The following is a 26596-nucleotide window of genomic DNA, read 5'->3' as shown; positions in this document are numbered from 1 at the left end:
ACCTTTTTGCTGTTTAAAATCATGATGATTACGTTTATTTTGTTAATGTACATAAGTTATTAACTAGTTTTAAGTTCAATAAAGAGATATTGATGATTGTGCAATGTTAGAAATTACTTAGTAAAATGTAAGGAAAATTGTTATAACTTTTTAGTTTATGTACCTAGAGTAGGTGTGTTTTATTTCCCTGCTAGATTATTTAGTAATTAAGAGTCGACTTCCACGACGAGTGAGAGCACCACTCGTCATCGTCAAGCGCGACTTGTTTGATGCAAGCAAGTCGACGCTGGTCACGATGCCCCCCCCCGTGACCCCTGCCCCGCTGCCCCCCCCGCCCATCACTACTGAAGATGCTGATGCATCAACCGGTGGTGATGTTGGGGCGCCGCAGCCGGAGCAGCGCCGTGCCGGCACCCGCCCGCGCTCACCCGACTCGTTCGAGGTCGAGAGTGAGGACAAGCGCCCGAAGGTCGCTTCCTCGTCCTCATCTCCCTCGGACGAGTCCAGCTATGAGGACAGCGTGTCGGAGTCGAGCAGTGCAGAGTTCGCTGCACTGCTCCGCCCCTCCGCTGCACCTACCTCACCCCCGCTGCCGTCCCTCGCAGAGGAACTATTGGCGGACATTGGTGTGGGCGCACTTCCGGACGTCGCGCCCACGTCCCCCGTGGGCGTGACGACTGGAATTTTTGGCCAGGGCTCCTCAAGGGACCCCCGCACCAGGCGCGCCCAACCCGCTTCACGCGCCCCGCCATCTTCCCCTCGCGCCTCACCCCCGAAGGTGCAGGGGGAAAATACTGTGTCGCCGGGTAACTCACCGGGCCCCACTCAGGCGTTTCCTGCAGCTTCAACGCCGTGGTTTGAGGCCCTGAGGTCACCGGCTCCATTTCCCCGGATGACCACCTCTCGGACCAGCCCAACTTCGCCCCCAGAAGACGCCCCCGCCGCCGCCACAAGGCGACAAGAGCACCCGCCGCTGGTGATGGAGCACCTCCCACTTCAGGGCGCTGACTCCACGTCTTACGTGTAGCTGGCGACTGGATCCTCTGGTGAGGGATCCTCCAGGAGTGCCCGCACCAGCCGCGCCCAACCCGCTCCCCCGGCGCCGCCATCTTCCCCTCGCGCCTCACCCCCGAAGGTGCAGGGGGAGAATTCTAAAAGCGAAACTTCGCCGGAGCTCACTCAGGCGCCTCCTGCGACTTCAATGTCGTGGTCTGAGGCCCTGAGGTCGCCGCCCCCGGCCCCCCGGACCACCACCCCCCGGACTAGCCCCACCCCCCCCCCCCCCCCAGCAGACGCCGCCACCGCCGCCACCAAGCGACAGGGGTACCCGCCGCTAGTGGTGGAGCGCCTACCGCAGTGGCCGCGTCATTTCGCGGCCCTGCACAAGCTGCTGGGCCACGCCCCGCACGCGCGCCCCTTCAACCAGGGGGTGCGCTTCTTCCCGCACTCGCCGGAGGAGTACCGCACCGTGCAGCGGTACCTTGAAGCGGCGAGCAAGGAGGACCAAGCTATATCCTACTATGGATATAGCTTGAAGCATGAGCTCCCGATGAAGGTCGCCATCCGAGGTATGCCAGCGGACACGCCTGCCGAGGAAATCCAGGCCGCGCTGAGGACAAAGGGCTTCCCAGTGCGGTTTGTGAGGGCCATCGCTGCTGCTAGGGGGAGGCCGGGCTGCCTCTTCCACGCGCAGTTTGAGCGGCTCTCTAAAGAGGAACTCGCGCAGCTGTACGCGGTGGACGAGCTCCTCTTCATGCCGGGCGTCACCATCGAGGCCTGGCGAGGACGAGGAGGACCACCGCAGTGCCACCGCTGCCAGACCTTCGGGCATGCGTCGGAGCACTGCCACCGCCCGCTTAAGTGCTGCTCCGGCGAGCACCGTGCCGGCGAGTGCCCCCGCCCCCGCGACCAGCCCGCTACCTGCGCCAACTGCGCGAAGCCGCACACCGCCAACGACCGGCGGTGTCCTGTCTTCAAGTGCGAGGCCAGGAAGCGCAACATAAAGCTGCCCCCGCCCGCCCCCACCGGACAGAACCCAGCAGGCCCCTCCAAGAGGAGGAGAGGACGGCGCCGAGGAAAGAAGAGGACGGCTGAGGAACCAGTCCAGTCGGCCAAACCCGCGCCGGCTGTGACGGTCTCGGCCCCCACCGCTTCCTCCGCGCCCCCTGCACCGACCCCCGCCCCCAGGAAGGCGCCCACCCTCGCGCCGCCGGCCAACAAGCCGACGGAGAGGGGCCAGCCCCTCCCCAAGAAGAAGAGGAAGAGGCGCCGCGGCAAGGCAACCCAGCCGGCCGCGGCCAGCACACCGAAGCCCGCCGAGCCCGCACTGCCGCCCTCGTCCGTCGCGACATCGTGCACGAAGAACTGGACCTGCCGGCGTTTGACACGACACGCTCAATAGGCGTGAGAGTCATCGCCGAGGGGACGGAGCTCCGCCTACGCTGCCTACCGCCCACCTGGTGACCTGCTGAACCCGAGGGACTTCCGAACGCTGTTCGACGGAGCGTCTCCTACCCTGCTCGCCGGGGATCTCAACGCCAAACACCCGGCGTGGGGGTCCCACTCCATCAACCCCGCGGGTAGGAGACTGTACGAAGATTCCGAAGATCACCCCTACGAAGTCCTCGGGCCCGGCGCACCAACGCACGTGCCGACAGACCCTCGTGCAAGGCCAGACGTGCTGGACATCGTGCTGCACCACCTCATGCCGTGGCCAGTGCACGTCGAGGTCATGTACGACGCGGACACTCAGCACGTGCCGTTGCTCATCACGGTGGGCATCAACTCGGAATTCCGCATCCAGAGGCCGCCACGCAGAACCGTGGACTGGGCTGCCTACCGCTCAACCATGGACGCACATGAAGAATCCCAACATTAGTAACTATAAAATCATACGGCATGACAGACTGTCGGCCACCCTCGGTGGTACACTTATCTACTACCGTAGTGGACTTCATGTCTGTTGTGTCAATACGCCGGAGCTTGTCAGCCTCGAGGCCTCAGTGTGCAGGCTGGCTATGACCGGACATCCGGATCTGTATATTGCCTCTTGCTATCAGCCATCAGGAAAAGTTATTAAAACTGAGGACCTTAAGTCACTTTTGGATATGGGGAATAATGTCATACTTGCAGGGGATTTTAACAGTAAACATAAATCTTTTAACTGTAGAGTCAATAACCCAAACGGTTATATTCTTTTTAATTTCATGGATGAATATATGTTTGATGTAGTGGCTCCAATGGAGCCTACACATTATCCATTCAATCCTGAGCATCAGCCAGACATTTTAGATATTGCACTTTTAAAGAACATTTCTCTTTCTTTAAGCTAGAGGTAATACACGAGCTTGACTCCGATCACAGACCGGTCATACTGGGTCTCGGAGATGCCATCTCCCTCTTCTCTCCTACCAAAACTGTTGCGGACGGCGAAGTATCCGTCCCCCTCGCACACACACTCCCTGTCTCCTTCCCACCCGTGCGATGCTCTGATTGGCCGAGCGCGGCGCTCGTTGAAACAATAGCGAGCGCCCATTGTCTCAAGCGCTCGGCCAAGTATAAAGGGAGGCCATTTTGGCTTGAAAAGTCAGTCGCAGCTCAGCAGCCACCGGAACACCTCTATAAGAAGAAGCCTCAAGAAGCCTGAAGCCGCCTGAAGCCGCCTGAAGCCACCTGAAGCCACCTCAAGGAAAAGCCGGGCAACCATCCGGCCCGCTGCAGCGCCCTCCACCGCGAATCCCGCGGAACCCGCTGACGTCACGCCGCTGCCGCCACCGCCGCCGCCGCTGACGTCACGCCGCTGCCGCCACCGCCGCTGCCGCTGACGTCACGCCGCTGCCTCCACCGCCGCCGCCGCTGACGTCACGCCGCTGCCGCCGCCGCCGCAAGCGCCCTCACCGCGGCCGCTCCACAAGTCGTTGGTCCGGGTCGAGCCGGCACCGCCGCTCCCCGGCCCCCTCTCTCGGAAGTGACAAGTGAAAAGTGAATTGAACTGTGATACAGACACTAGTGTATAGTTTTAATTCTTCGTTAACCTTTGTGATTTCCGTGTATGTGTGATTTGTGAACAATATACCCTCTCGTTGAGGAAGTAGATCGAATTGGTGTTTTTCATTTCCGCCTCAGTCCATTTCTGTCTTCAACAGTTTGGTCCTTCGAGCCGGATAGAGTCAGTGAAGTGTCAGTGAAGTTTCGTGAAGTGCAGTGAAGTTTTAAAATGGTGGTGACACGCTCGCAGAACGGTGATCGTCCGATCCCTCCATCTCGGGTGTTCGACGGCCGCCAGCTTCACCTTCCATCACCACGGACTCTGTCGCCCCATCCACGGTGGCGCCATCCGCGCCATCGTTCCTGCCAGCCGTATCCTCCACGGCTACTCCATCCACGGCCGCACCCGCGGTTTCATTCCCCCTCGCCGGGCCGTTTGACGCAACGCTCTACCGCCCTATGGTAGCCGGTCGCGAGACGAGGCCGCGAGGGACCTCCGTTGCCCCTTCCGACGTGTCCTCACGCATGCGCCTGGCCCAGATCGCTGCAGATGAGCAGCTCACCCAGCTGGCGCGAGCTAAGCTTCAGATCGAACGTAAAGAAATCGAGCTGCAAGAAGCACAAGTTCAGCGCCGCCTCGCGCTCGACATGGAAGAACTGAGCAGCCAAGGCAGTGCCCGCGGTGCGAACAGTGTTTGTGCCGCAGAGGCCTTGGACGACTGGGTGAACCAGACAACAGTTGATGTTAGTGAACGTCGTGATGCTAACTATTCGCGTCGCGACGCTGAAGTGAGTGACACAGTGAATGTTAATGTAACAGTGAGTGAAACTGAACGTCGCGACGCCAGTGCCCACTATGAGCGCCGCGACAATATTCCAATGCATGTGAACGAAAGTGAACGTCGCGACGCCAGTGCCCACTATGTGCGCCGCGACAATATTCCAGTGCATGTGAACGAAAGTGAACGTCGCGACGCCAGTGCCCACTATGTGCGCCGCGACAATATTCCAGTGCACGTGAACGAAAGTGAACGTCGCGACGCCGGTGCCCACTATGTGCGCCGCGACAATATACCCGTACTTGTGAGTAACAGTGAGCGTCATGTGACAGTGCCAGTGAATGTGCGTGAGCTTCATGATGAGTTTGGTGGCTCCCGCCCCGCCTGTGCTCCACCACTGACTCAAGCCGACGCCGGGCCCAGAATGGGCTACGCCTCCTACCCCACGTTCCCGCAAGTTTTCCCGGGTGAGTTTCCCACTTTCACTGGTAACGATGGAGCCGGAGTTGGATGGCTGCAATTCCGCGCCGCAGTCACCGACGCAGAAAGGATGTACGGGCTCACCCGGTATGAACTTATTTATTTATTTATTTATTTACTTAGAGACAAACAGTCATACAATTTATCTTTAAACATAACTAGGTAGTATATTTTAGACCTATAGTCCCATAAATAAAGTATTTATAACAATAATAAGCTTAAGATCGAAAAGTTAGTATTTAAGTTAGGCTTTAATCAGTTACATTCGGCATCTTATTAATTTTAGTGGAAACAAGTTTTTTGTACTTAGATAAAGAGGCTGCAAAAATATCTACATCAGATAACACATCGTTATAAAATTTGCACGAGCGTCTTATAAAACTATTTTGTACATAACAGGTTTTACACTTACTTATTTTGAATAAATGTTTTTTACAACATGTGCGCTCACGCCTTCGAGGTACACGAATGTTTATATTTTGTAATAGTGCGGGGGCATCGACTTTTGAGTTAATGATTTTAAAAAGAAAAATGGCATCAATATAGTCCCGGCGGTGTTTCAATAATTCTAGCTTGTATCGTTGAGCTGATGATTCGTAATCTGTATAGTTATTACCCATTCTGTAATCAAGTGACTTAACGAATTTCTTTTGTAATCGTTCAATCCTATCGATATGGTTTGCATAGAACGGGTGCCAGACAGGACACGCAAACTCTAAACGACTGCGGACATAACTATTATATAGAAGCCGGTATGTAGAAGCCTTTTTAAATGGCTTAGCAACGCGTAAGACAAAACCCATTTGTTTGTATGCTTTATTTAACATATTGTCAATATGGGGTATAAAACTTAATTTCGAGTCCATAATAATACCTAAATCGCGAATTTCATTAACTCTAGTTAGGCCCTTGTTGTTAAGCATGTAATTATAATGTAAGGGTTTTTTCTTTCTAGTGAAAGTAATAACACAACATTTATCAGTATTTAAGAATAAGTTGTTACTGCTACAAAAGAATTCAAAGTTTCTTAAATCATTTTGCAATAATATGCAGTCATTGCTATCACGTATGACTCTGAAAATTTTGGTATCATCGGCGTATAATAAAGCATGGGAATTAATAATATTTTTAGTTATATCATTTATATACAAAATAAACAACAAAGGGCCCAAATGAGAACCCTGCGGAATTCCTGAGCAAATAAACTTAAGCTCCGATGAGTAACCGCTTACAACAACTGCCTGAGTTCTGTTTTCAATGTATGATTTTATCCATCTAAAGAGATCGCCGTGTATACCGAGCTTCCATAACTTAAGCAAAAGTGTATTGTGACATATTTTATCAAATGCCTTAGCGAAATCAGTATACACAGCATCCACCTGACAGTTTTCACCCATGGAATTAAGTATGGTTTCAGTATATGTTAGCATGTTGGTTTCAACGGACCGATTTTTATAAAAACCGTGTTGATTAGGGTCAATATAACGATAAACAACAGAGGACAATTTATCAGTGACAATTTTTTCTTGTATTTTACCGAGTACACATAATTTTGAAATGGGGCGATATTTTTCTATGTCTTCACTAACATTTCCTTTAGGTATGGGGGTCACCCATGCCTCTTTCCAGATATTAGGGACACATCCTTCCTGTAAAGATTTAATATAAATTAAAGTGACTGGCAGAGCAAGGCTGGATGCACATTTATTTATGAAAATTGGATGAATCCCATCTGGTCCTGCACCTTTATTAATATTTACTGATTTTAGATGTTTGTAGACAAGCGATTGCGATATTTCAATCGAGCTTAAATCGATAACAGTATCAGAAGGGGGCTCCAGGTTATCTATATTTAGAGGTACCGATTTGGGTTTTTCAAAAACGGAGTAAAAATGGTCGCTAAATAAGTTACAGATTTGTTTCCCTTCAGTGGCAGATGTTCCTCTATAGTACATGGTTTGTGGTAACCCATTTTTTGCAAGAATAGATTTTACAAATGTCCAGAAGAATTTAGGATCATTATTGATTTTAGATTCTGAATAATTAATAAAGCTTCTATAGCAAGCCAATTCCAATTTGTTCACTCTTTTTCTTAAAATTTTATAACTTTCATAATCTAATGGATTCCCGTAATTTTTCCAACGCTTGTGATATTTACATTTTTCTTTTAATACTTTCCTTAGCGATTTACTATGCCACACTGGAAATGAATTGGAAGCACGCATCACGCGGCCGGGGATAAATTGCACAATAAGACCATTAAGTATTTTATAAAACTCAGTTATACATTCCTCTAAGTTAAGTGAAGCAAATGTTGAGTGCCAATTAATACTACTAAGTTCATTGTTAATTTCTATATATTTGCCTAATCTGAAACTACGCACAAAGGTTCTGGCTTGTTGAAGGGGTGGGATATATTTTAATTTTAGATCAATAGAAAGGGCATTGTGATGAGTAATATCTTCAGCTGTTAATGGGTCATCACTCCATGAGACGTTACAATCCACACTGCATAAAATTAGATCAAGTATATTGTTATTTTTGTTATGGATAGTGTTGCACTGTTTCAAGTTGGTCAAAGAAATAAATTCGGACAGAAGATTAACAACGTTATTACTACTAGGTAATAAATTAAACTGTCCAGTGTGAGGATCTAACCACTCTGCTTCGGAAATATTAAAGTCACCAGTAATCAAAAATGTGTCATTTGGTCTATCAATAATGATTTTTTCGGCAATGTTTATAAATGAGGTCAAAGCAGATATAAATAATGGACCGCGCGGAATATAAACACAGGCTATATGTAAATACGTAACTTCATCCTGTGGTGAGTCGTGGAGTGGTACGGAGACGTAGACACACTCGGCCGCCGCGGGGGGCGGGCACGGCCAGTCCCGGCGCAGCGGCCGCAGCGCGCTGTGCACGGCGATGGCCACGCCGCCGCCACGCTCCCGCCCACTGGCAGCTTCGGAGCGGTCGCAGCGGTACACTACATACCTACTATCAAAATACTCTCGATCGTAGAAATTAGACAGAAGCCAGCTTTCTGATATACAAATAAAGTCGTAGTTTGATTTAGCCACTTGTGAATAAAAGCCATGAGATTTAGTTCGAAGACCCCGCACATTTTGGTAATAACCGCTAAATATCTTTGTAGACATCTATGTAATCGGTTAAATAAAAGCATCTTAGATCTATTGTAACACTCGTAGACGTGATAAGCGGAGTAAAATAAATAGGTATGTTTTGATGAAAAATGCAATTATAAACTGTAAGCCAATGTGCATAGAGTACAACATAACTCGCAATAATTAAAAACAATGTGAGCGTAAAACAGTACAGTAAGCTAAGCCTATAGCAAAAACCAATAACTTTATAGCTATAGCAATGAGTTGCATGTAGAAAAAATATGTTGCAGAGTCACTTCAGTTTTTTCAAATCGCATTCATTGTTAATCACTACAACTTTTGCATTGTCACTTTTTCTCATATAAATTTTACAGTCCCTTACCCACAGGTAGGTAAAGTTTAACTCCGACTTAAGTTCCCTGGCACGCTTCAACAACAGTTTGTTGGCTGGAGTGAGGTGGTCACTCACGTACAGCTGGGCGGCGGGCCCGGGCAGGCCCAGGTCGGCGCTGGAGAGGCCGCGGCGCGCGCGCACGCCCGCCAGCAGCTGGTCCTTGGCGCGGCGCCGCGTGAACCTCACGATGATGGACGGGGGCCGCGCGTCGGGACGCTCCGCTCCACCTGCAGCACCGCCGCTCGGGAAACGACGAACACGATGTATGGAGTCCAGGTCACTATCCTGCATTGTTATGCCGACCTTGGCACAAATGGAATGCAGAATATTAATTAGGTTTTCCCCTTTGTTAACAGGGACTCCTGATATTTCTAGGTTATTCATTCGGGCATACTGGTCACGACTGTTATTTTCGATTTGGAGTTTGTTTATCGTTTCGTTGGCCGTCTTCAAATCTAGTTCCAGCTTAGAAACAGTAGCCATTTTTGTTTCCATAATGACTAAGCGATCCTCCAGGTTTGAAAATCGTGATTCCATCTCGTTCCATTTGGTGTTGAGATTCTGAATACCTATCGACGCACTAGAAATGTCGGCTTTCACGGCGGTGAATTCAGCTCTAAACGCTTTTATCTCGCTAATAAGTTCCGTGATGGCCGGCATCTCCGCGAGGGTAGACGTAGCTGGCTGCGCCGGCGCACTGCGACACGCTATGCAGCGCCACGCAGCCTTCTTCTCAGCACCCATTCTTCGATAACTGGTCTCCGCAACCCCGGCACAGTTGAAATGCAGAGTACCATGACATACCCCACACACCACAGCATCGGTCACAACATCTTTACATTTGGAGCAAATCATTGTTAATTTCTAGATGGTACGGTTCAAAATCCAACGCTAGCGATAGCGAATAATTCCGCTTAAAGAACCGGTCCGGCGACTCGCGTACACGTATGAGGATAGGACCGCTCGCGATGATTGCGAAACGCAGACTGACTATTACTAAGCTCCGCCGCTGCATACGGGGGGAGGCGAGTCGCAATATCGATTATCTGTTGCTGAAGGACGACGCTGACCCGTATGAGGTACTATCTTACCTAGAAATGGAATACGGATGTCCGGAGTTTTTCATAGATACCGCTCTGACCCGGCTACATTCCCTGCGCGCACTGAAGGCGCAGGCGTCTTCTAAGGACATTTCCTCCTTTGCATCCACCGTGTGTCGTGTAGAGCATACACTGAGAACGCAAGACAACGACCACGGCTACCTGACAAACCCTATTATGATGCAGGATGTAGTATCCAAACTAGGACCTGATTTCACCCGGCCCTGGTTCCTCTACTGCGACGCTCATCGCCATGAAGGTAAAGCGCGCTTTTCCCTGCTGGCTGAATTTCTGAAAGAGCAAGCGTCGATAACGGCGAGAAATACGGTGTCCGTGAACAACCCGTACTCGGCACTCTTCAAGGCTGCTCCACCGCGTCAGCCTACCCCAGCACGCCAGCCTGCTCCTTTCCGCCAGCCTGCTCCTTACCGCCAACCTGTCCAGTATCGCCAGCCCGCCCCGTACCACCAGTCGACGCAGCCCCGGGATTTCATCGCGGTTGCTGCAGAACAGGTACCGCGCTGTCGCTGCTGCGGTGGCAGCCACGCACTGACTAGATGCAAGAAGCTGCTGGCAATGGAAGTCCACCAGAGATGGGAGTGGATGAAGGAGTCCAATCTCTGTTTCCGATGTCTTGGTGAGAAACACACTCAAGACCAATGCAAGGCGCCGCAGTGCAACCTCGATGGCTGCACCCTTCCCCACCACCGACTCCTGCATGGAAAGTCGCGGGCGCCGCCTCCGCTGGCACCCCAGACGTCTGGCCAGACGTCAGCCCAGCCAGAGCCCCGATCACCACACTCGACATCCTCACAGTCGAGAAGGTATAGACGCCGCTCCCGTACGGGGGGAGCCACCTCCCGTGCGCCGGAGAACCAAGTCCCTGGTGTCGCCCCGACATCAGCTCCGCAGCCCGAGCAAGTAAATACTGCATGTTCCTCTTCCCTTCCAAACGTGCTGCTGAAGGTGTGCAAGGTCACCCTGACCGGACCCTCCGGCAGCGTGGACACTTATGCGCTGCAGGACGAAGGCTCCACGATCACCCTGATCGATGAAGAACTCGCCGAGGAAATCGGTGCGACCGGGCCCCAGAAGCCCCTGCGTGTTCGAGGCCTGAATGCCACCCAAGGTGACTCCAGGAGCCACCTCGTCACCTTCTCCGTACAAGGTACTTCCAACGAAAAATACCGCATAGAAGCGCGTACTTTTTCCAGGCTACAGCTGCGGAAGCAATCCGTGCCGCAAGAGGCCCTGAACTTTCCCCACCTCCGAGGCATGGATGACCTGGCCTACGAGGACGCTACACCACGCCTGCTAATAGGGATGGACCAGTGGCCGTTGATAGTTTCACATGACCTCCGCACCGGCAACAGAGACCAACCAGCCGCCTCCCTTACCCCCCTCGGCTGGATCGTCCACGGTCTTCTGCCCCGCCGTTTCCTGCAGTCAAGAGAGGACACCGTGCTGCACGTCCACACAACTTCTGAGAGTTCCTGCGGTTCCGACCTCCACCTGGAGGCGCTGGTCAGGCACCATTTCGCTGTGGACGCTCTGGGAGTTGCTGCCTTCCGAAAGAAGCTTCCCGAGCACAAGAGAGCTCGGGAGTTGTTCGAGGGGTCGGTGCGACGGGTTGGCGGACGTTTCGAGGTCGGCCTTCCCTGGCGTCGGGAGGGACAGCACATGCCGGAGAACTACCAAGCCGCCTTACGCCGACTGCGTGCGATCGAGCGAAAGATCGACCGGGATCCCGTGTTCGGGTCGGCGTATGAAAAGCAAATGGATAACCTCTTCACCAAGGGTTACGCTGTACCTGCCGATGGCTCAGAGGCCTCTCATCCCCGCAGGTGGTACCTCCCTCACTTCGCGGTGCACAATCTTAATAAGCCCCGAAAACTGCGTGTGGTGTTCGACGCCGCCGCTACCACCGGAGGGATTTCGTTAAACGATTGTCTCTTGGAAGGCCCGGACCTCTTGCTATCGCTTCCTGGAGTACTTTTCCGATTTAGAGAGCTGCCCATCGCGGTCTGTGCAGACATAGAAGAAATGTTTCTGCGCATTCAAATCCGGCCAGAGGATCAGCCTGCACAGATGTTCCTATGGAGAGGCAGCGACCGCTCGAGTCCTCCTCGGCAGTTCCGTATGACATCAATGCTTTTCGGTGCTACCAGTTCCCCGTTCCTGGCCCACAGCGTACGCAACAGGAATGCAGAAGACTTTGCGGCCAGCCACCCGTTAGCACACCGGGCCGTAACTCAGAGTCGCTACATGGACGACTTTGTAGACAGTTTTAATTCCCCCGAAGAAGCAAGAGAAGTAGTGGACCAGTTGAGGCACGTACACGCTCAAGCGGGCTTTAGCTTGAGAAGCTGGAGTAGCAGCGACCCTGCGGTGCTGAGGGACGTGCCTGAGGAGCTCCACGCACGCCAACCCGCTACGCTGCCTGTCGGTAGTAGCTGCGATTCCAAGATCCTGGGACTGCTGTGGGACGCAGCCCGGGACCAACTCGCGTTTTCCACGAGCATGTGCAGGGTGCCCACTGAAGTACGAGCCCAGACTCGCGCCCCTACCAAGAGGGAGGCGCTGAGCGCAGTTATGTCCATCTTCGATCCCCTGGGCCTACTCAGCCATTTTTCAATAACAGCTAAGATATTGCTGCAAGATCTGTGGCGCATGCGACTCGACTGGGACGAGCCGCTTCCGGAGGAGGAGGCTGCCACATTCGGGCGGTGGCTCCGTGGCCTGGACGAACTGGATGCTTTACAGATTCCAAGATGCTACGACCCAACACAGGGTCACCGGCAGCTACACGTCTTCTGTGACGCCAGTGAGGTTGCTTACGCTGCCGCCGCGTACTGGCGCGTGGAGCACCCGGATGGCAGCATCGCCGTCACTCTCGCCGCCGCTAAATCAAAGGTGGCACCCATAAAGGCGCTCAGCATTCCACGGCTGGAGCTACAAGCGGCGGTAATTGGGACCCGCCTCGCCGACATGGTGCAGAGGGAGCACCGCTGGAAGCCAGAGTCCGTCCACTACTGGACCGACTCCAGGACGGTGCTCCAGTGGATTGCCAAAGACGCCCGCCGCTATTCTCCCTTTGTGGCGCACCGACTCGGCGAGGTAGCAGAATACACGGACGCGGAGGCTTGGAGGTGGGTACCCACAGCAATGAATGTCGCCGACGACGCGACCCGTCCAAATTATTCCCCGGGCACGAACGCCAACCGGTGGTTCGTCGGCCCGGACTTCCTCCGAGGTCCAGAATCGAAATGGCCGGCCCCCATCAACAATCCAGAGGAGAGCGCGGAGACCTACGCCTGCCGAGAAATTTCCATTCCCCCGCACCTTCCTGACATCTCCCGCATATCACGGTACGAGACGCTGGTGCGGACCACTGCGGTTGTGCTCGCATTCCTGGACCGATGCCGCAAGCGGACTCGGCGAGTTGAGCTGCGCCACATCGAAAGGGCCGAGAGGCTGTGGGTGCAACAGGTGCAGGCGGAAAGTTTCGCCCCGGAAATGGAGTGCCTGCGCCACGCGAGACCAATTCCCCGCTCGAGCCGCCTGGTCCACCTGATCCCAACCCTGGAGGATGGTGTGCTGCGGCTGGACGGCCGCATCTCCGCGGCAACCGCATGCCCCGCCGCCAAGCGGCCAATCATCCTGGACGGCCGCCACCCCTTTACCGCCCTCCTCGTGCAGCGAGAGCACGAGACCGCCCAGCACGCCAACAATGAGCGGGTAATCAATAACCTGAGGCAGAAATTTTGGATTCTGCACCTGAGGCCGACGGTGAAGAGAGTCGCCCGGAGCTGCGCCCGGTGTACGGTGACGCGCTCAATCCCACAGACCCCACCAACCGGTGACCTGCCGCGTGCCAGGCTGGACCCCTTCACGCGGCCCTTCTCGAACTGTGGGGTGGACTATTTCGGCCCCATGGTGATAACCGTCGGCCGCAGACATGAGAAGAGGTGGGGAGCCCTCTTTACCTGCCTCACCACCCGCGCCGTCCATCTGGAGCTGGTGGCAAGCCTTTCGGCAGACTCCGCTATCATGGCCCTGCGACGGATGGCCGCACGACGCGGATGGCCGAAGACCCTATGCAGCGACAACGGCACCAATTTCCGAGGTGCCGACGCTGAGCTGCGCCTACGCCGACTGGGAGCCGGCCTTCCACCATGAAGCCCTACGTCACCGGACAGAGTGGCGCTTCATTCCCCCGGGCGCCCCGAACCAGGGTGGAGCTTGGGAGCGACTGGTCCGCTCCGTCAAGACCGCACTCAAGGCCGTGCTCGACCAGCAATTCCCCAAAGAAGAGCTGCTGCAGACGCTCCTGGCAGAGGTCGAGCACAGCATTAATTCCAGGCCACTCACCCACGTCTCGGTCGATCCGAGAGATCCCGAGGCGTTGACCCCCAACCATTTCCTGTTGGGGTCACCAGAAGGCCTCCCGTCCACCGGGCCCTGCCAGCCGACCGACCTGCGCGCCTTGCGACGCGTGCAAGCGCTCGCCGACTCTTTCTGGCGCCGTTGGGTACAGGAGTACCAACCCACTTTGATTCCACGCTCCTCTTCCCCATCCACGGAGCGCAACCTGCAAGTGGGAGACCTGGTTATAGTGGTGGACAATTCCCTGCCACGCAACACCTGGCCCCGAGGCAGAGTGGTAACGACGTTCCCCGGACCGGATGGTGTCGTCCGCAGCGCGGATGTGCACACGAAGGGAGGAATTTTCCGACGGCCAACCACCCGACTGGCCGTCCTTAAACTAGATACCGCACAAGATGTGAGTCCCTCGCCGTCCTCCAATTAAGGGCTCATTCCATATACGCCGGGGGAGACTGTTGCGGACGGCGAAGTATCCGTCCCCCTCGCACACACACTCCCTGTCTCCTTCCCACCCGTGCGATGCTCTGATTGGCCGAGCGCGGCGCTCGTTGAAACAATAGCGAGCGCCCATTGTCTCAAGCGCTCGGCCAAGTATAAAGGGAGGCCATTTTGGCTTGAAAAGTCAGTCGCAGCTCAGCAGCCACCGGAACACCTCTACAAGAAGAAGCCTCAAGAAGCCTGAAGCCGCCTGAAGCCGCCTGAAGCCGCCTGAAGCCGCCTGAAGCCACCTGAAGCCGCCTCAAGGAAAAGCCGGGCAACCATCCGGCCCGCTGCAGCGCGCTCCACCGCGACACCCGTCGCAGCTGCTGGGACTTCCGCGACCCCGCGGAATCTGCGACTCCCGCGACCCCGCGGAACCCGCTGACGTCACGCCGCTGCCGCCACCGCCGCCGCCGCTGACGTCACGCCGCTGCCTCCACCGCCGCCGCCGCTGACGTCACGCCGCTGCCGCCGCCGCCGCAAGCGCCCTCACCGCGGCCGCTCCACAAGTCGTTGGTCCGGGTCGAGCCGGCACCGCCGCTCCCCGGCCCCCTCTCTCGGAAGTGACAAGTGAAAAGTGAATTGAACTGTGATACAGACACTAGTGTATAGTTTTAATTCTTCGTTAACCTTTGTGATTTCCGTGTATGTGTGATTTGTGAACAATATACCCTCTCGTTGAGGAAGTAGATCGAATTGGTGTTTTTCATTTCCGCCTCAGTCCATTTCTGTCCTCAACAAAAACCATAACTAACTGGGATAGGCTTAGTCAGCGTTTAGGTTCGGCTAGTCCTTCTGACATAGCAAACTTACCTTCTCAAATTAACTCGACAGTAGAGATAGATACGGCGATCAATGCCTTGAGCGGTCACTTTCATACAGTCATCACTGACTGCACCAGGCGGGTTCCTGCGATAACCCCTCATCGTTGGAGGTTGCCTGATGATATGAAGGCCCTGCTCAGGGCAAAGCACGCCGCCACTAGGGCACACGACCTCTTTCCAAGTAGGGAAAACAAGGATAGGCTCCGCTCTCTGCATCTCAAATGCAAATCTAGGATGAAGACTCTACGTTCAGAGCGGTGGGATAGCCTGCTGGATGATATTAGGCCAACCCACACTGCTTTTTGGCGTCTTACACGCGCGCTTAAATCGGATACCGTAGTAGACATACCCCCCTGTCGAAACCTGATAACTCCCTCGCCTTCGACGACGATGAAAAGGCTGAATGTCTCGCCCTAAGTCTGGAGGCACAATGCTCTCCTTCGGAAGAGCATCCCGATAGCACATTCATCCAAGTCGTAGACGAGGAAGTAGGACGTAGGGTTAGCTTACCTCCAGTAGATTCTCTCGACCTCGTGACGGTATCCGAAGTTAAGTTAGTTATAAAGGACCTTCATTGCAAGAAGGCTCCTGGCTCTGATGGCGTCTCCAACAGAGTCCTTAAGAATCTCTCAGCCTCGCTTATCCTCTTACTAGTAACCATATTTAACTCAGCTATGACGAACTGCTATTTTCCAGACCCCTGGAAAATAGCAGACGTCATAGGAATACATAAAACTGGCAAAGCTAGAAATTTACCTTCTAGTTACCGCCCCATCAGTCTTTTAATTTCCCTAGGTAAGGTCTATGAGCGGCTGCTATCCGACAGGCTCAAAAAGATAGCATACGCTCAGGGCCTCATCCCTAACGAACAATTTGGTTTTAGGGCCCAGCACTCTTGCGTCAACCAGGTTCATCGTATCACCGAATACATCTTAGATGGTTTCCATAGGAAGAGGCCGAAAGGCACTGCAGCTCTCTTCTTCGACATAGCGAAGGCTTTCGACAAGGTGTGGCACAACGGTCTCATCTTTAAGCTCTTCACGTTAGGCATCCCGGATCGGCTAGTGCTTATTCTCCACAGTTTCTTGCTCCACAGGTACTTCCAGTTTCGCGTCGAGGGTTCCAGATCATCTCTTCATCCGATTCGTGCAGGTGTCCCGCAAGGGTCAGTTCTAGCTCCTCTTCTTTTCTCCTTATACACAAGTGACATCCCCAGACATACGCATGTGTCGATAGCAGTATATGCTGACGACACAGCGATCTACTTAAGGGATAGGTTTAAAGGCAGAGTCCAGCACGGGCATCTCCAAAGCGCAACCAACGCCTTCGGCGAATGGTTTCGCAAATGGAGAATGGAGGTGAACCCGGAGAAAAGTACCGCAGTGTACTTTTCACGGGCTCTCTGCCGGCCCAACACTGCTCCTCAACCCAACATCACTCTGTTCGGCAAGCCTGTCCCTTGGTCCAAACATGTCAAATATCTGGGTGTCACTTTTGACAGCAGACTGTCTTTTGCTAGTCATATACGTAGGGTTAGGAATAGAGCTTCTCTCTATTTAGGAAGACTAACTCCTCTGTTTCGAAGCAAAAAGCTCTCACTACGCAGCAAAGTGAGACTCTATCTAACTTGCATAAGACCCGTCATGACCTACGCTAGCGTAGTGTTTGCTCATGCTTCGAACAGATATATATCAATTCTTTACAAGCAATCCAAAATAGATTTCTGCGCAGGGCGACAGGCGAGCCTTGGTACGTCCGCAATTTCAACTTGCACAAAGATTTGCAAATCCCTACTATCCGACAGTATCTCAAAGTCTCCTCTAACCGCTACTTCGACCAAGCGGTTAGTCACACGAACCCACTAATTAGCCAACCGGCTAACTATCACGTTTTCCCCGAGTTCAAACAGAGACGACGTCGTCCGAGACACGTTCTCTGTGACCCGGACGATGAGATCACTGTCCGTATTAGGGAGTTGCAAACCTTTGACTCCCCGACCCCTGCCTCGGCAACTGTCCCACTTAACTTTTACACACCCCGCCCCAGACCCGGGGGAGGGACTCACACTCGGACTCGGCCTTTTGCCGGTCCGAATCGTAGAGCTAGGATCCTTCTCCACCAAAACAGGTACTATACCCGCACAGGTACATTCCTGGCCGGTTCTCACCACCTCCATCTGGTGACGGGTCACTTAGGTAGGTCTCTCTTTTTAACTGGGTGAAGGCGCTTATCGGCGCCTCCCCCACAGTTAGGGTAAAGCCCCTTATGGCCGACTTCATATAGTTTCATATAGAAAAAAAAAAAAACTAAAAGCCACACGCCGTTCAACGCTCCTGCCGAGCAGACGCCCCGCCGCGACGCCCCGCCGCAACGCTCCGCCGTCGCCGCCCCCGACCCCTCGTCGCGGTCGACCGGTGCCAGTCACCGCGCGCCGAGGACGGACCTCTTTGTTTCTCCACTCTTTACATACGATTCTTGGAAATCCACACCATTCTCGGGTGGTCGTATCGGCTGATACCTTGCGGTGTTTTACGAACCCGATTACGGGGCACTGACCCGGCTGCCCGATATTTCCCTTTTGGAAATATGAACTTACCGGACGAGACTGGAACCATCAGCCTTGGGGAGTCTCCTAGCTGATCTCCAGTTGTCTCCCTCCCACCCCGTCCTCATCCCTATTTCCTATTCCCATTGGGCTGTTTGGAGTCGGTCTACGGCCCGGCTTCTCGGTCCTTTGGGCTGTTAGCGTAGGGACTGTTAGGACCTGAACTCAGGTACACCGTAGGGACACTACCTGAACTCAGGTACACGCAGGTGCAGGTGCACTACTTGCACCTGCCTTACGGACTGTAAGGGTCAGTCGCAAGGCAGGGAGGTAAAAACCTTGCCAATATGCTCGACCAACTGTTAGATTGGATTAGGCGCGAGTACCCCTCTCTTTTTGAGAGGGCAACCGCAAAATTTTGACTGAGTTCGGCGTCGCCCGCACCCGCTTCACCCGCTGAGTTCCCTCTTTCGCCAGCTGAATCATTCTCAGCATCTCTTTCAGATGCACCATCACCCGCTCATCTCGCCGAGTTCTCGCCGCCGCCCGCTCCCGCTCCACCCGCCGAGTTCCCGACATCGCCCGCTGTACCTGAGCTGTTCTCCTTGTCCACAGATTCGTCGTCGCCTGCCGCCGTGTCGATGTCGCTTCCGTGCGCACAGCTAGGTAGTAGGTCGCACCCGAGGTTATGGAGGTAGCCACCATCTCCTTGGAGTCTCCCGCCTCTCCTGATGACGGTTTCACCACCGTCACCAGAGGTAAGGAAGGCCAAGTCGCCTTCGCAATCGTCTTTGCACGCCGCTAAGGCAGTCAAGCCCTCGACATCTCTTGTGTCGAGTCCCCAGGTCGCCCCAAAGGCTTTTAAGCCATATAAACCCCCTTCGCTGGCGATTCGCGACAAAGGTCAGTGGAAATCAGTTTCCCAGGCCCTTGCCGCCAGGAGGATAGGTTTTACAAAGGCCAAGAATGCCATTCTAGTGTCAGTACCAACCGCTGATGATCACCGTTCGCTTACGAAGTACCTCGATGAGCGCGGAATTGAATATTACCACTGGGAGCTTCCCGAGGATTGTCGACTTCGCGTCGTCATCCGAGGGGTCCCCAAGGAGATCGATTCCGCGCTCATCCGGGAAGAACTGCGCTCGCAGGGCATCCCGGCTCTGGAGGTACACCGTATGTACGGTCGCTCCAAGTCCAAGGTCTATGACATGGTCTTGGTCATACTCGAGCTTTCTCCGGAGGGCAAAAGGATATTCGATATACAAGCAGTATGTCAAATTTCAGGTCTTAGGATCGAGAAGCACCGCCGCCAAATGCTTGGGTTAAACCCCAACAATGACGTCGGCGGCGAAACCCCGAACGGCCAATTGAAACATTGGGTAAATATGGTATTGAGGAAATTGTAAATAAGTATACTTAGTTATATGTTTGTAAATAGTAATATTTCATTAAGTGGGTTAATGTAGTCTTAAGATGGTCTTTTTATTACACTAACATAGGTTAAGTTTAATGGGAGCTAACGCGTGTGAATTTGCCGCTAGGGGCGCTGGTGTTGACTAAGGTTAAGTGACATTTTACTTTTCATATAATTTGTTTGGCGGGCTTCGTGATAAATTATATTTTCGTTCATTTCCCTGTTGAAAAGTGATCTCTTTTCGCGAAATTATCGCAAATATGGATTATGTGCACGCTTTGAAATCTGAATTAAGGAAAAGAGGCGCATAAATAAGCGGTCTCAAAGAGCAGCTAATTCGGAGGTTAGTTTGTTTACTGTTTACAAACTTATTTTTTACGAAATGTATGCTTGTTTGCTTTGGTAACAGCTATGTTTTTTTCTTTTTACAGACACCAAGACTATGACCGTAACAGTAACTTGGTTGGAAACGTAGAGGACAGCATCATACAACAAAATGATAGTGTATACTGTTGAGTGGCCTTCAGAAACTTTGTATAGCAGTGTGAACACTAAAAATGAAACTCCAGATCTAGATATTGTCACCAATGAGTAACTACTTTGGAATTTATGTACAGTGTACATACCATCGCTCTTACGGTGAATGAAAATATCGTGATAAAACCTACATATTTAGATTTTCGAACCCACCAACCTGCAGAGGACCAGCGTGGTAGGAAATGGTCCAAGCTTAGGAGTGGAGTTTAGACCTTAAGGCGATATGCACAAAGGCTTCATTCTAGTGAGCCAGGTGCAGGTACTGACACCCCCACAAATAATAGAATACTTAGCCCCTGTTCCACAATGTCTGGTTAGTCGCTACCTGTCGGATTTATAAAATACATGCTGTCACTGTCTAAAAAATAATAACAGTAAGTGACAGCATGTATTTTATCTGTCAGGTAGCCACTAACCAGACATTGTGGAACAGACCCTTAGTATACTATACTACCATTATTTAGTTTCAACTAACAACTCAACCAGCATTCATTGTGTGGATTACTAATGTGTTATATTTTTTGTATAGCAGTGTGTTTAAACGGAAATGATAAATAAAAGTTAAATCAGTGTGTAATTCTTTTATTTTTATTGTATTTATTAAATGCCTAATCCTTATTTACATTATGTTCTTTCTGAAATTGGTTATAATGATTTTCACAAACACGAGATTGTCGGATAATAATTATTTCACAAGCCACTGTTTTAGAACTATTTTATCACTTGGTAACATATGTCCTCCTTTTCTTTCCGAACATAATGGATCTGCACAACATTGCGGCATAGTAACTCGATATGATGATAGTTATTTTATAATTAATAAGCTTATAAGATTCAAGATTTTAAAACTTTATTTCGCGCCAATTTGATAAAGTCGCCTTTGATAAGTTTGACAGCTATGGTACCTCTTGACCTCGGTCGACAGTGGCGCCAACTGGTGAGCAAAAAAACGGTAGTCCCCATTGTTACTAACACAATATGGCTTTTGCTGAAATAAAAGTTTATTATTGTTATAAAATATTAATGATTAATGAATAACTCAATAAAAAATAAAGCTTATTTCGTTATCACAAATTATTATTCGAAGACTGAAAGCATATTAGAAACAGTGCACTAGACACTACTCATTTTATTTTCTGCCTAGTCTATTATGTTTTACATAAAACAAATTCCCTCAGAAAAAACACACACACACGCACACACACACACGCAGACACGCGCGCGCGCACAAACACCATCAAAACACACACTACCTTATAATAATAAGTAAGTAGTATACTAGCCTTAGTAAGTATAGCAATGAATATTATTGAATTTTACTAGACTTGATGTTTTTAGTTATACAAATTAATGAATTACCTAAGTTTGAGCTATTCATTTATTCTGCTACAGTGGTAATTGTTATACCTACTTACCATGTTTAGCCTTCCCCGTATGGATTTCACACTAATTAATAAAATGATGGATAATTATTGGCTTACTTACACTTCTCACTTCGATGGGATCTAAAGCTAGAATTTTGATGAGAGATTAAATCCGCAAAAATTATTACAAAACGCTCTATTCTACTTTGGTTTTATTTTTTTGCACAAGTGAACGGAATTTTATATATTAACCGTCCTCCTGTCTACTTCCCTATTATCCTGCACTAACGACTAACGACTTCCTTTTCTCCTCCCCGGGGCACTTCATCAGACCAGAAGAGGAAGGCACCAAAACCTTTCACCGTTCGGGTCGAATCAACGATTCCCGAACGCTCCTACCTATGCCCGCCAGGCGCCTAGTCTGGCCCGACGTCACGCCTGACGTCATTCCCTGACGTCACACTAGAACATACTCCCTGAGACGTCGACGACCGCCACCGCGATGCCGACGCCCGCTGACGTCACGCTGCTGCTGCCGCCGCCGCTAACGTTACGCCACAGCCGCTGAAGTAACGTCGACACGGCGCTACGCCACGCCACACTGCACCGACAAAGCCCTCGCCACCCCCAAATCCAAGGTAGCTCCACTTAGACCTCCATTCCACGGCTGGAGTTGTTGGAGGACGAGGCCGCCCAGCACGCGAACAACGAGCGGATGTAAACAATCTGCCGGAACTGGATCCTGTATCTAAGACCGACGGTCATGCAGATGCTTGGTGACGCGCTGCCGAGAACCCCACAAAGGCCACCTGCTGCGTGCCAGGCTAACCCCCCTAACCCCTTCTTGCGGCCTTTTTCCAACTGTAGGGTCAATTACATGGGCCCATGGTCGGGCGCCGGCACCGACATGAGAAGAGGTGGATCGCCTGCTTCGCCTACATCTACACAGCCTGGGAGCTGAACCAGGTAACTCTGCACCACTGGATGGAGTGGTACTTCATTCCCACGGGCGCGCTGAATCAAGGTGTGGACCCTGCTGGGAGCGCCTCGCCCGCTCCGACCGCGCTCAACAAGCAATTCCGCAAGGTTAAGCTGCTGCAGACGCTCCCCGAAGAGGCTGAGCACAGCGACAGCTCGCGGCCTCTGACCCACTGACGATCCCGAGGCGTTTACCACCAAGCACTTCCTGTTGGGGTTAGCTGAGGGTCGGCCCACCACTGTCCTCAACACTGTGTGTAAAAAGTTAACTATAATATACTTATTAATATTTAGTTTTTTTTTTGATGAAGTGGTATAGTAATGTTTGTTTTTGCTAATTTATTTATTTAATTTATCGTATGGCTTCGCTGGTTACATAAAATAATTTATACAGTCACTAAAAACTACAATTATTTAAATACTTATGCATTTTTGCTAATATTGAGAGTAGATGTACATACGAGTACATGCATGTACGTAGAAACAGTTTAGTGGGAGAACCTAGGGACACTTTGTTCCATCTATTTTATTTTTCTTTGATCTCAATTAATACTTAATTGAAAGAAAATAAAGAAAGAACTTAAGTAACTTATGTACATCAAATTACTGTAAGCAACATCAAACATTAAATAATCTATGCCATTACCATTTATAAGTAACAAGCGTCCATTATAATAATAATAATAATAATTTTATTTATTTCGGATATCACAATCCATAAAATGTGTTAGTAACAATGTATCCAGACTATGTTAGTAAATTATATTCATACACATGCATGATATTATAAAATTAGTTACCTAGGTCCATTTTTTTTTTTGTAATATTAATTCAGATAATTCCTTTTTTACCATTTATAAGTAACAAGCGTCCATTATAATAATAATAATAATTTTATTTATTTCGGATATCACAATCCATAAAATGTGTTAGTAACAATGTATCCTTAGACTATGTTAGTAAATTATATTCATACACATGCATATTATAAAATTAGTTACCTAGGTCCATAATTTTTTTTTTCATTGTTTTTCACCTACTTATGTAATAATATGTAATAGATTTTATTGTTTCACATATTGTATTTACCTACCTATGGTAAAAGTATTACATATATCATCTTCTTTTTAGTTTAATTTTAATTTTATATTAGTTAGTTTTAGAGTTAGGGATTAATATTTTACCATGTATTGTATAATAATTGTTTAATTATGTTGTATACATATATTATATTACTAATGTGATAAATTAAAAAACAATTGCTGTTTAAGTTTTTAGTAAGTAAGTACAATCTCAGTTGGATATTTGTTTAGTTTTTCAGCTTTAGTTAATTTAAACTAGTTACCTAACTACCTGCAAACCTTTTAAGACTTGTTAGAATACTAAGAAATATCTTACCTAATAGTTAAAAAGTTAATATACTTAATAGTTATGTACTTTTTTTAATAAAGTAATTCATTGTTTGTTACTTATTTATTTTTTGTTTTGTTTAACTTTTTAGACTTAGATTTACAGTCAGGTAATCTTAATAATTTGAAAGCATTTGAGATTTAACGGTGGCTAAGTAAGTACATATAGGCTGCTCATTTAAGACGAGTTAATTAAGTTCATCATCATCATCATCATCAGCCAATAATCATCCACTGCTTGACATAGAGGCCTATACCCAAGAAGCGCCAAAACACTTGGGCCCTCCTCATCCAGCCACTACCGCCAGCTGCCCGGCTAAGGTCGTCGGTCCAGCGGGCAGGAGGGTGTCCCACGGTGTGTTTGCCTGTTTATGGTCTCCACTCAAGAACTCGTCTACCCCAACGGTTATCGGTTCTTATCCTATGATCAGCCCACTGCCACTTCCGCTTCGACCTTTTGACCGATGTCGGTAAACTTCAGTCCTCTGACGGATAACCTCATTCTGATACGATCCATCAGTGTTAACTAAGTTCATCATCATCATCAGCCAATAGTCGCCCACTGTTGGACATATGCTTCTCCCAAGGAGCGCCACAACACTCGGTCCTCGGCCATCCTCATCCACCACTACCGGCTACCCCTAAGGTCGTCGGTCCAGCGGGCTGGAGGGCGTCCCACGCTCCACGCATCTAACTAAGTTATTTTACTATGAAAGTTGCGGTATCGCTGGTTGTTTGGGTTCCTTCACATAGTAAGTATAATTCAAATTTTGCAGCACTTTTAAAAATGACTGAGCGATGAGTTATGTTATGGCTGAAAAACTGCTTCTTTTTTAATATTTTTTTTTTATACAATATCAAGATACATAGGATCTAAGTAGTAGCTGAATGCCGACTTTCTGCAAAATGTCTACTACTATAAAATTTGATAAAAATTATTAGGACTAAGTATGTCAACTTTCTCAAAATTAAGTAGTGATTAGAGATCTCTGCATGCAGCAGACTTTTTACAAAATTGCATTCAACTTATCGTAGGTAACTAGTTTGTTGCGATGAAAAAGTTCAGTTTTCTAGGGTCTTATAACTAAGTTTCTCTGAGTAAAAGACAGACTTTGGCAACCTGGAGTTGTCCATCCGCGCCAGTTGGCCACACATCTCAGGGGTAATTCTTCGAAATCCCATTCTTCGTCTGATTCATATGACCATTTTTTATTTCATTGTTAGCTCTATAACATGTTTTTTTATATGAAAATGGATATAGAAAATAACATATAATTGGAAATGGCACTCGTTTTTATCAAGTAGTTTTTGAATTATTGACGTTAGCTTTTTGCCATATGAATCAGAAACAGGAAAAATATCACCGTGGCAAACTATCTTTTTCTTAAACATATTTTCATTACTCGTTATTTTCTTGGATATCATCAATAGAAGAACTATACAAGATTACGCAAAATAAAATTAAAACTTAAAATATTGAGTTTTTTACTAGTGGCATGCAAAAAGCTAATCTGGGTAGACCCCAGCAGGGCAGCCCCTTATCAGCAAATTTATAAAAGTGTCAATATCTCAAAAACTATCGACATAATTAAAATTGTCATAAAGCGATATTCTGGTCACTCCTATTCTGACCCCTTAGCATGAATTTTCATCGTGAACGTGAAGTAGAATTTATCGAGTAATTTTGTATGAAAATATGAACAGCGCCCCTGGCGGTCGGTAGCAGAACTAAAATTTCCCTACAAAATTCATCGAGTAATTTCACGTCACGTTTACTATGAAAATTAATGCTAAGGGGACTGTACTATCAGCCCTCCAAGGCATGAAGTACATTTTTGGAACAAAAAAACCTCGTACAGGATAAGATGAGGTTTTTTACCGTATGAATCATATAGGTACATACGAATCAGGATTTTGCATTAAACCTTGGGTAGTTCATAATACATACACACTGTAATGTTGTATTTTTTTTATCATAAATATGTAACCCAAGAGCATTACATGAAACTCATATTGAAGAATCATACTTCGAAAATATATTTTTTACAGGAGAAATATTAATCAGAAGGGTACCTGAACCAAGACCATATGAATCAGATTTGACCTTCGTTTCACCCGGATGTAGGCATACTAGATCACCTCCATCTACTGGCTGGTCCGTTGGAGAGTTGGCTTCTAGCGAGTGAACAGCGAGCATTGACATATATACATTGGCATAAACAGGGTGTCGCAAAAGTCAACGTCATCCCTTAAAGGGCTGATAGGTCAGCTCATGAGAGGCCAGAATATCACAATATGACCTTAGTAAAAACTCGATAATTTTCGAGATATTGACACTTTTATAAATTTGCTGAAAATCGACACCTTGGATCAGTTTTTGGCGTGCCGCCGGTACAAAAATCCATATTGTTAGAATTTGTTTGGTGTTGCATCACCCTGTATTGATCGCAGTCAAAAAAAATATCGAGTAATGCTGTATGTTTAAAAAAAACACGGTGTGATGAGTGTTGTTTCGTGCTACTGACCAACAGATGGCGTTACTGGTATCGTAAATGGCTATTAGCTTCACATTTCATTAGCGGCGGTATGCCAAATAAAATGTATGAGGGTACTTCTGAGCCCTTAGCACGAACTTTCGTCGAGGACGTGAAGTAAATCTGACACGATGAATTTTGTAGGGAAATATGAACAGCGCCCCTGGCGGGCAGTAGCAGAACTAAAATCGGCAGCAGGAACTTTTCGTCGTGTAGTAACGTGTATGGTAACGTGAAGTCTTTTGCGGTTTGTATAG

General features: G+C 49.5%; 3 protein-coding genes across 3 annotated transcripts; 2 read left to right on the top strand and 1 right to left on the bottom strand.

Moving 5' to 3' along the window:
• The first annotated feature begins 295 nt into the window (after nt 1-295).
• On the top strand, nt 296-1027 carry LOC125490481 (WAS/WASL-interacting protein family member 3-like). The gene has a single exon (XM_048629770.1). It carries the CDS (start codon nt 296-298, stop codon nt 1025-1027), a length of 732 nt encoding a protein of 243 aa, XP_048485727.1.
• A 7639-nt stretch (nt 1028-8666) lies between these two features.
• On the bottom strand, nt 8667-9512 carry LOC125490480. Its single transcript, XM_048629769.1, has one exon. The coding sequence runs from the start codon at nt 9510-9512 to the stop codon at nt 8667-8669; it is 846 nt and encodes a 281-aa protein (XP_048485726.1).
• Nucleotides 9513-10444: 932 nt separating this feature from the next.
• On the top strand, nt 10445-22573 carry LOC125490479. The gene is made up of 3 exons (XM_048629768.1): nt 10445-13606; nt 13995-14531; nt 22286-22573. Exons 1-3 carry the CDS (start codon nt 10445-10447, stop codon nt 22571-22573), a joined length of 3987 nt encoding a protein of 1328 aa, XP_048485725.1.
• Nucleotides 22574-26596: the final 4023 nt, after the last annotated feature.

The sequence above is a fragment of the Plutella xylostella genome, chromosome 24, assembly GCF_932276165.1.
Source record: "Plutella xylostella chromosome 24, ilPluXylo3.1, whole genome shotgun sequence".
NCBI classification, from domain to species: domain Eukaryota; kingdom Metazoa; phylum Arthropoda; class Insecta; order Lepidoptera; family Plutellidae; genus Plutella; species Plutella xylostella.
The sequence above is the reverse complement of the archived record's forward strand: the minus strand, read 5'-3'. Positions and strand labels throughout refer to the sequence as shown.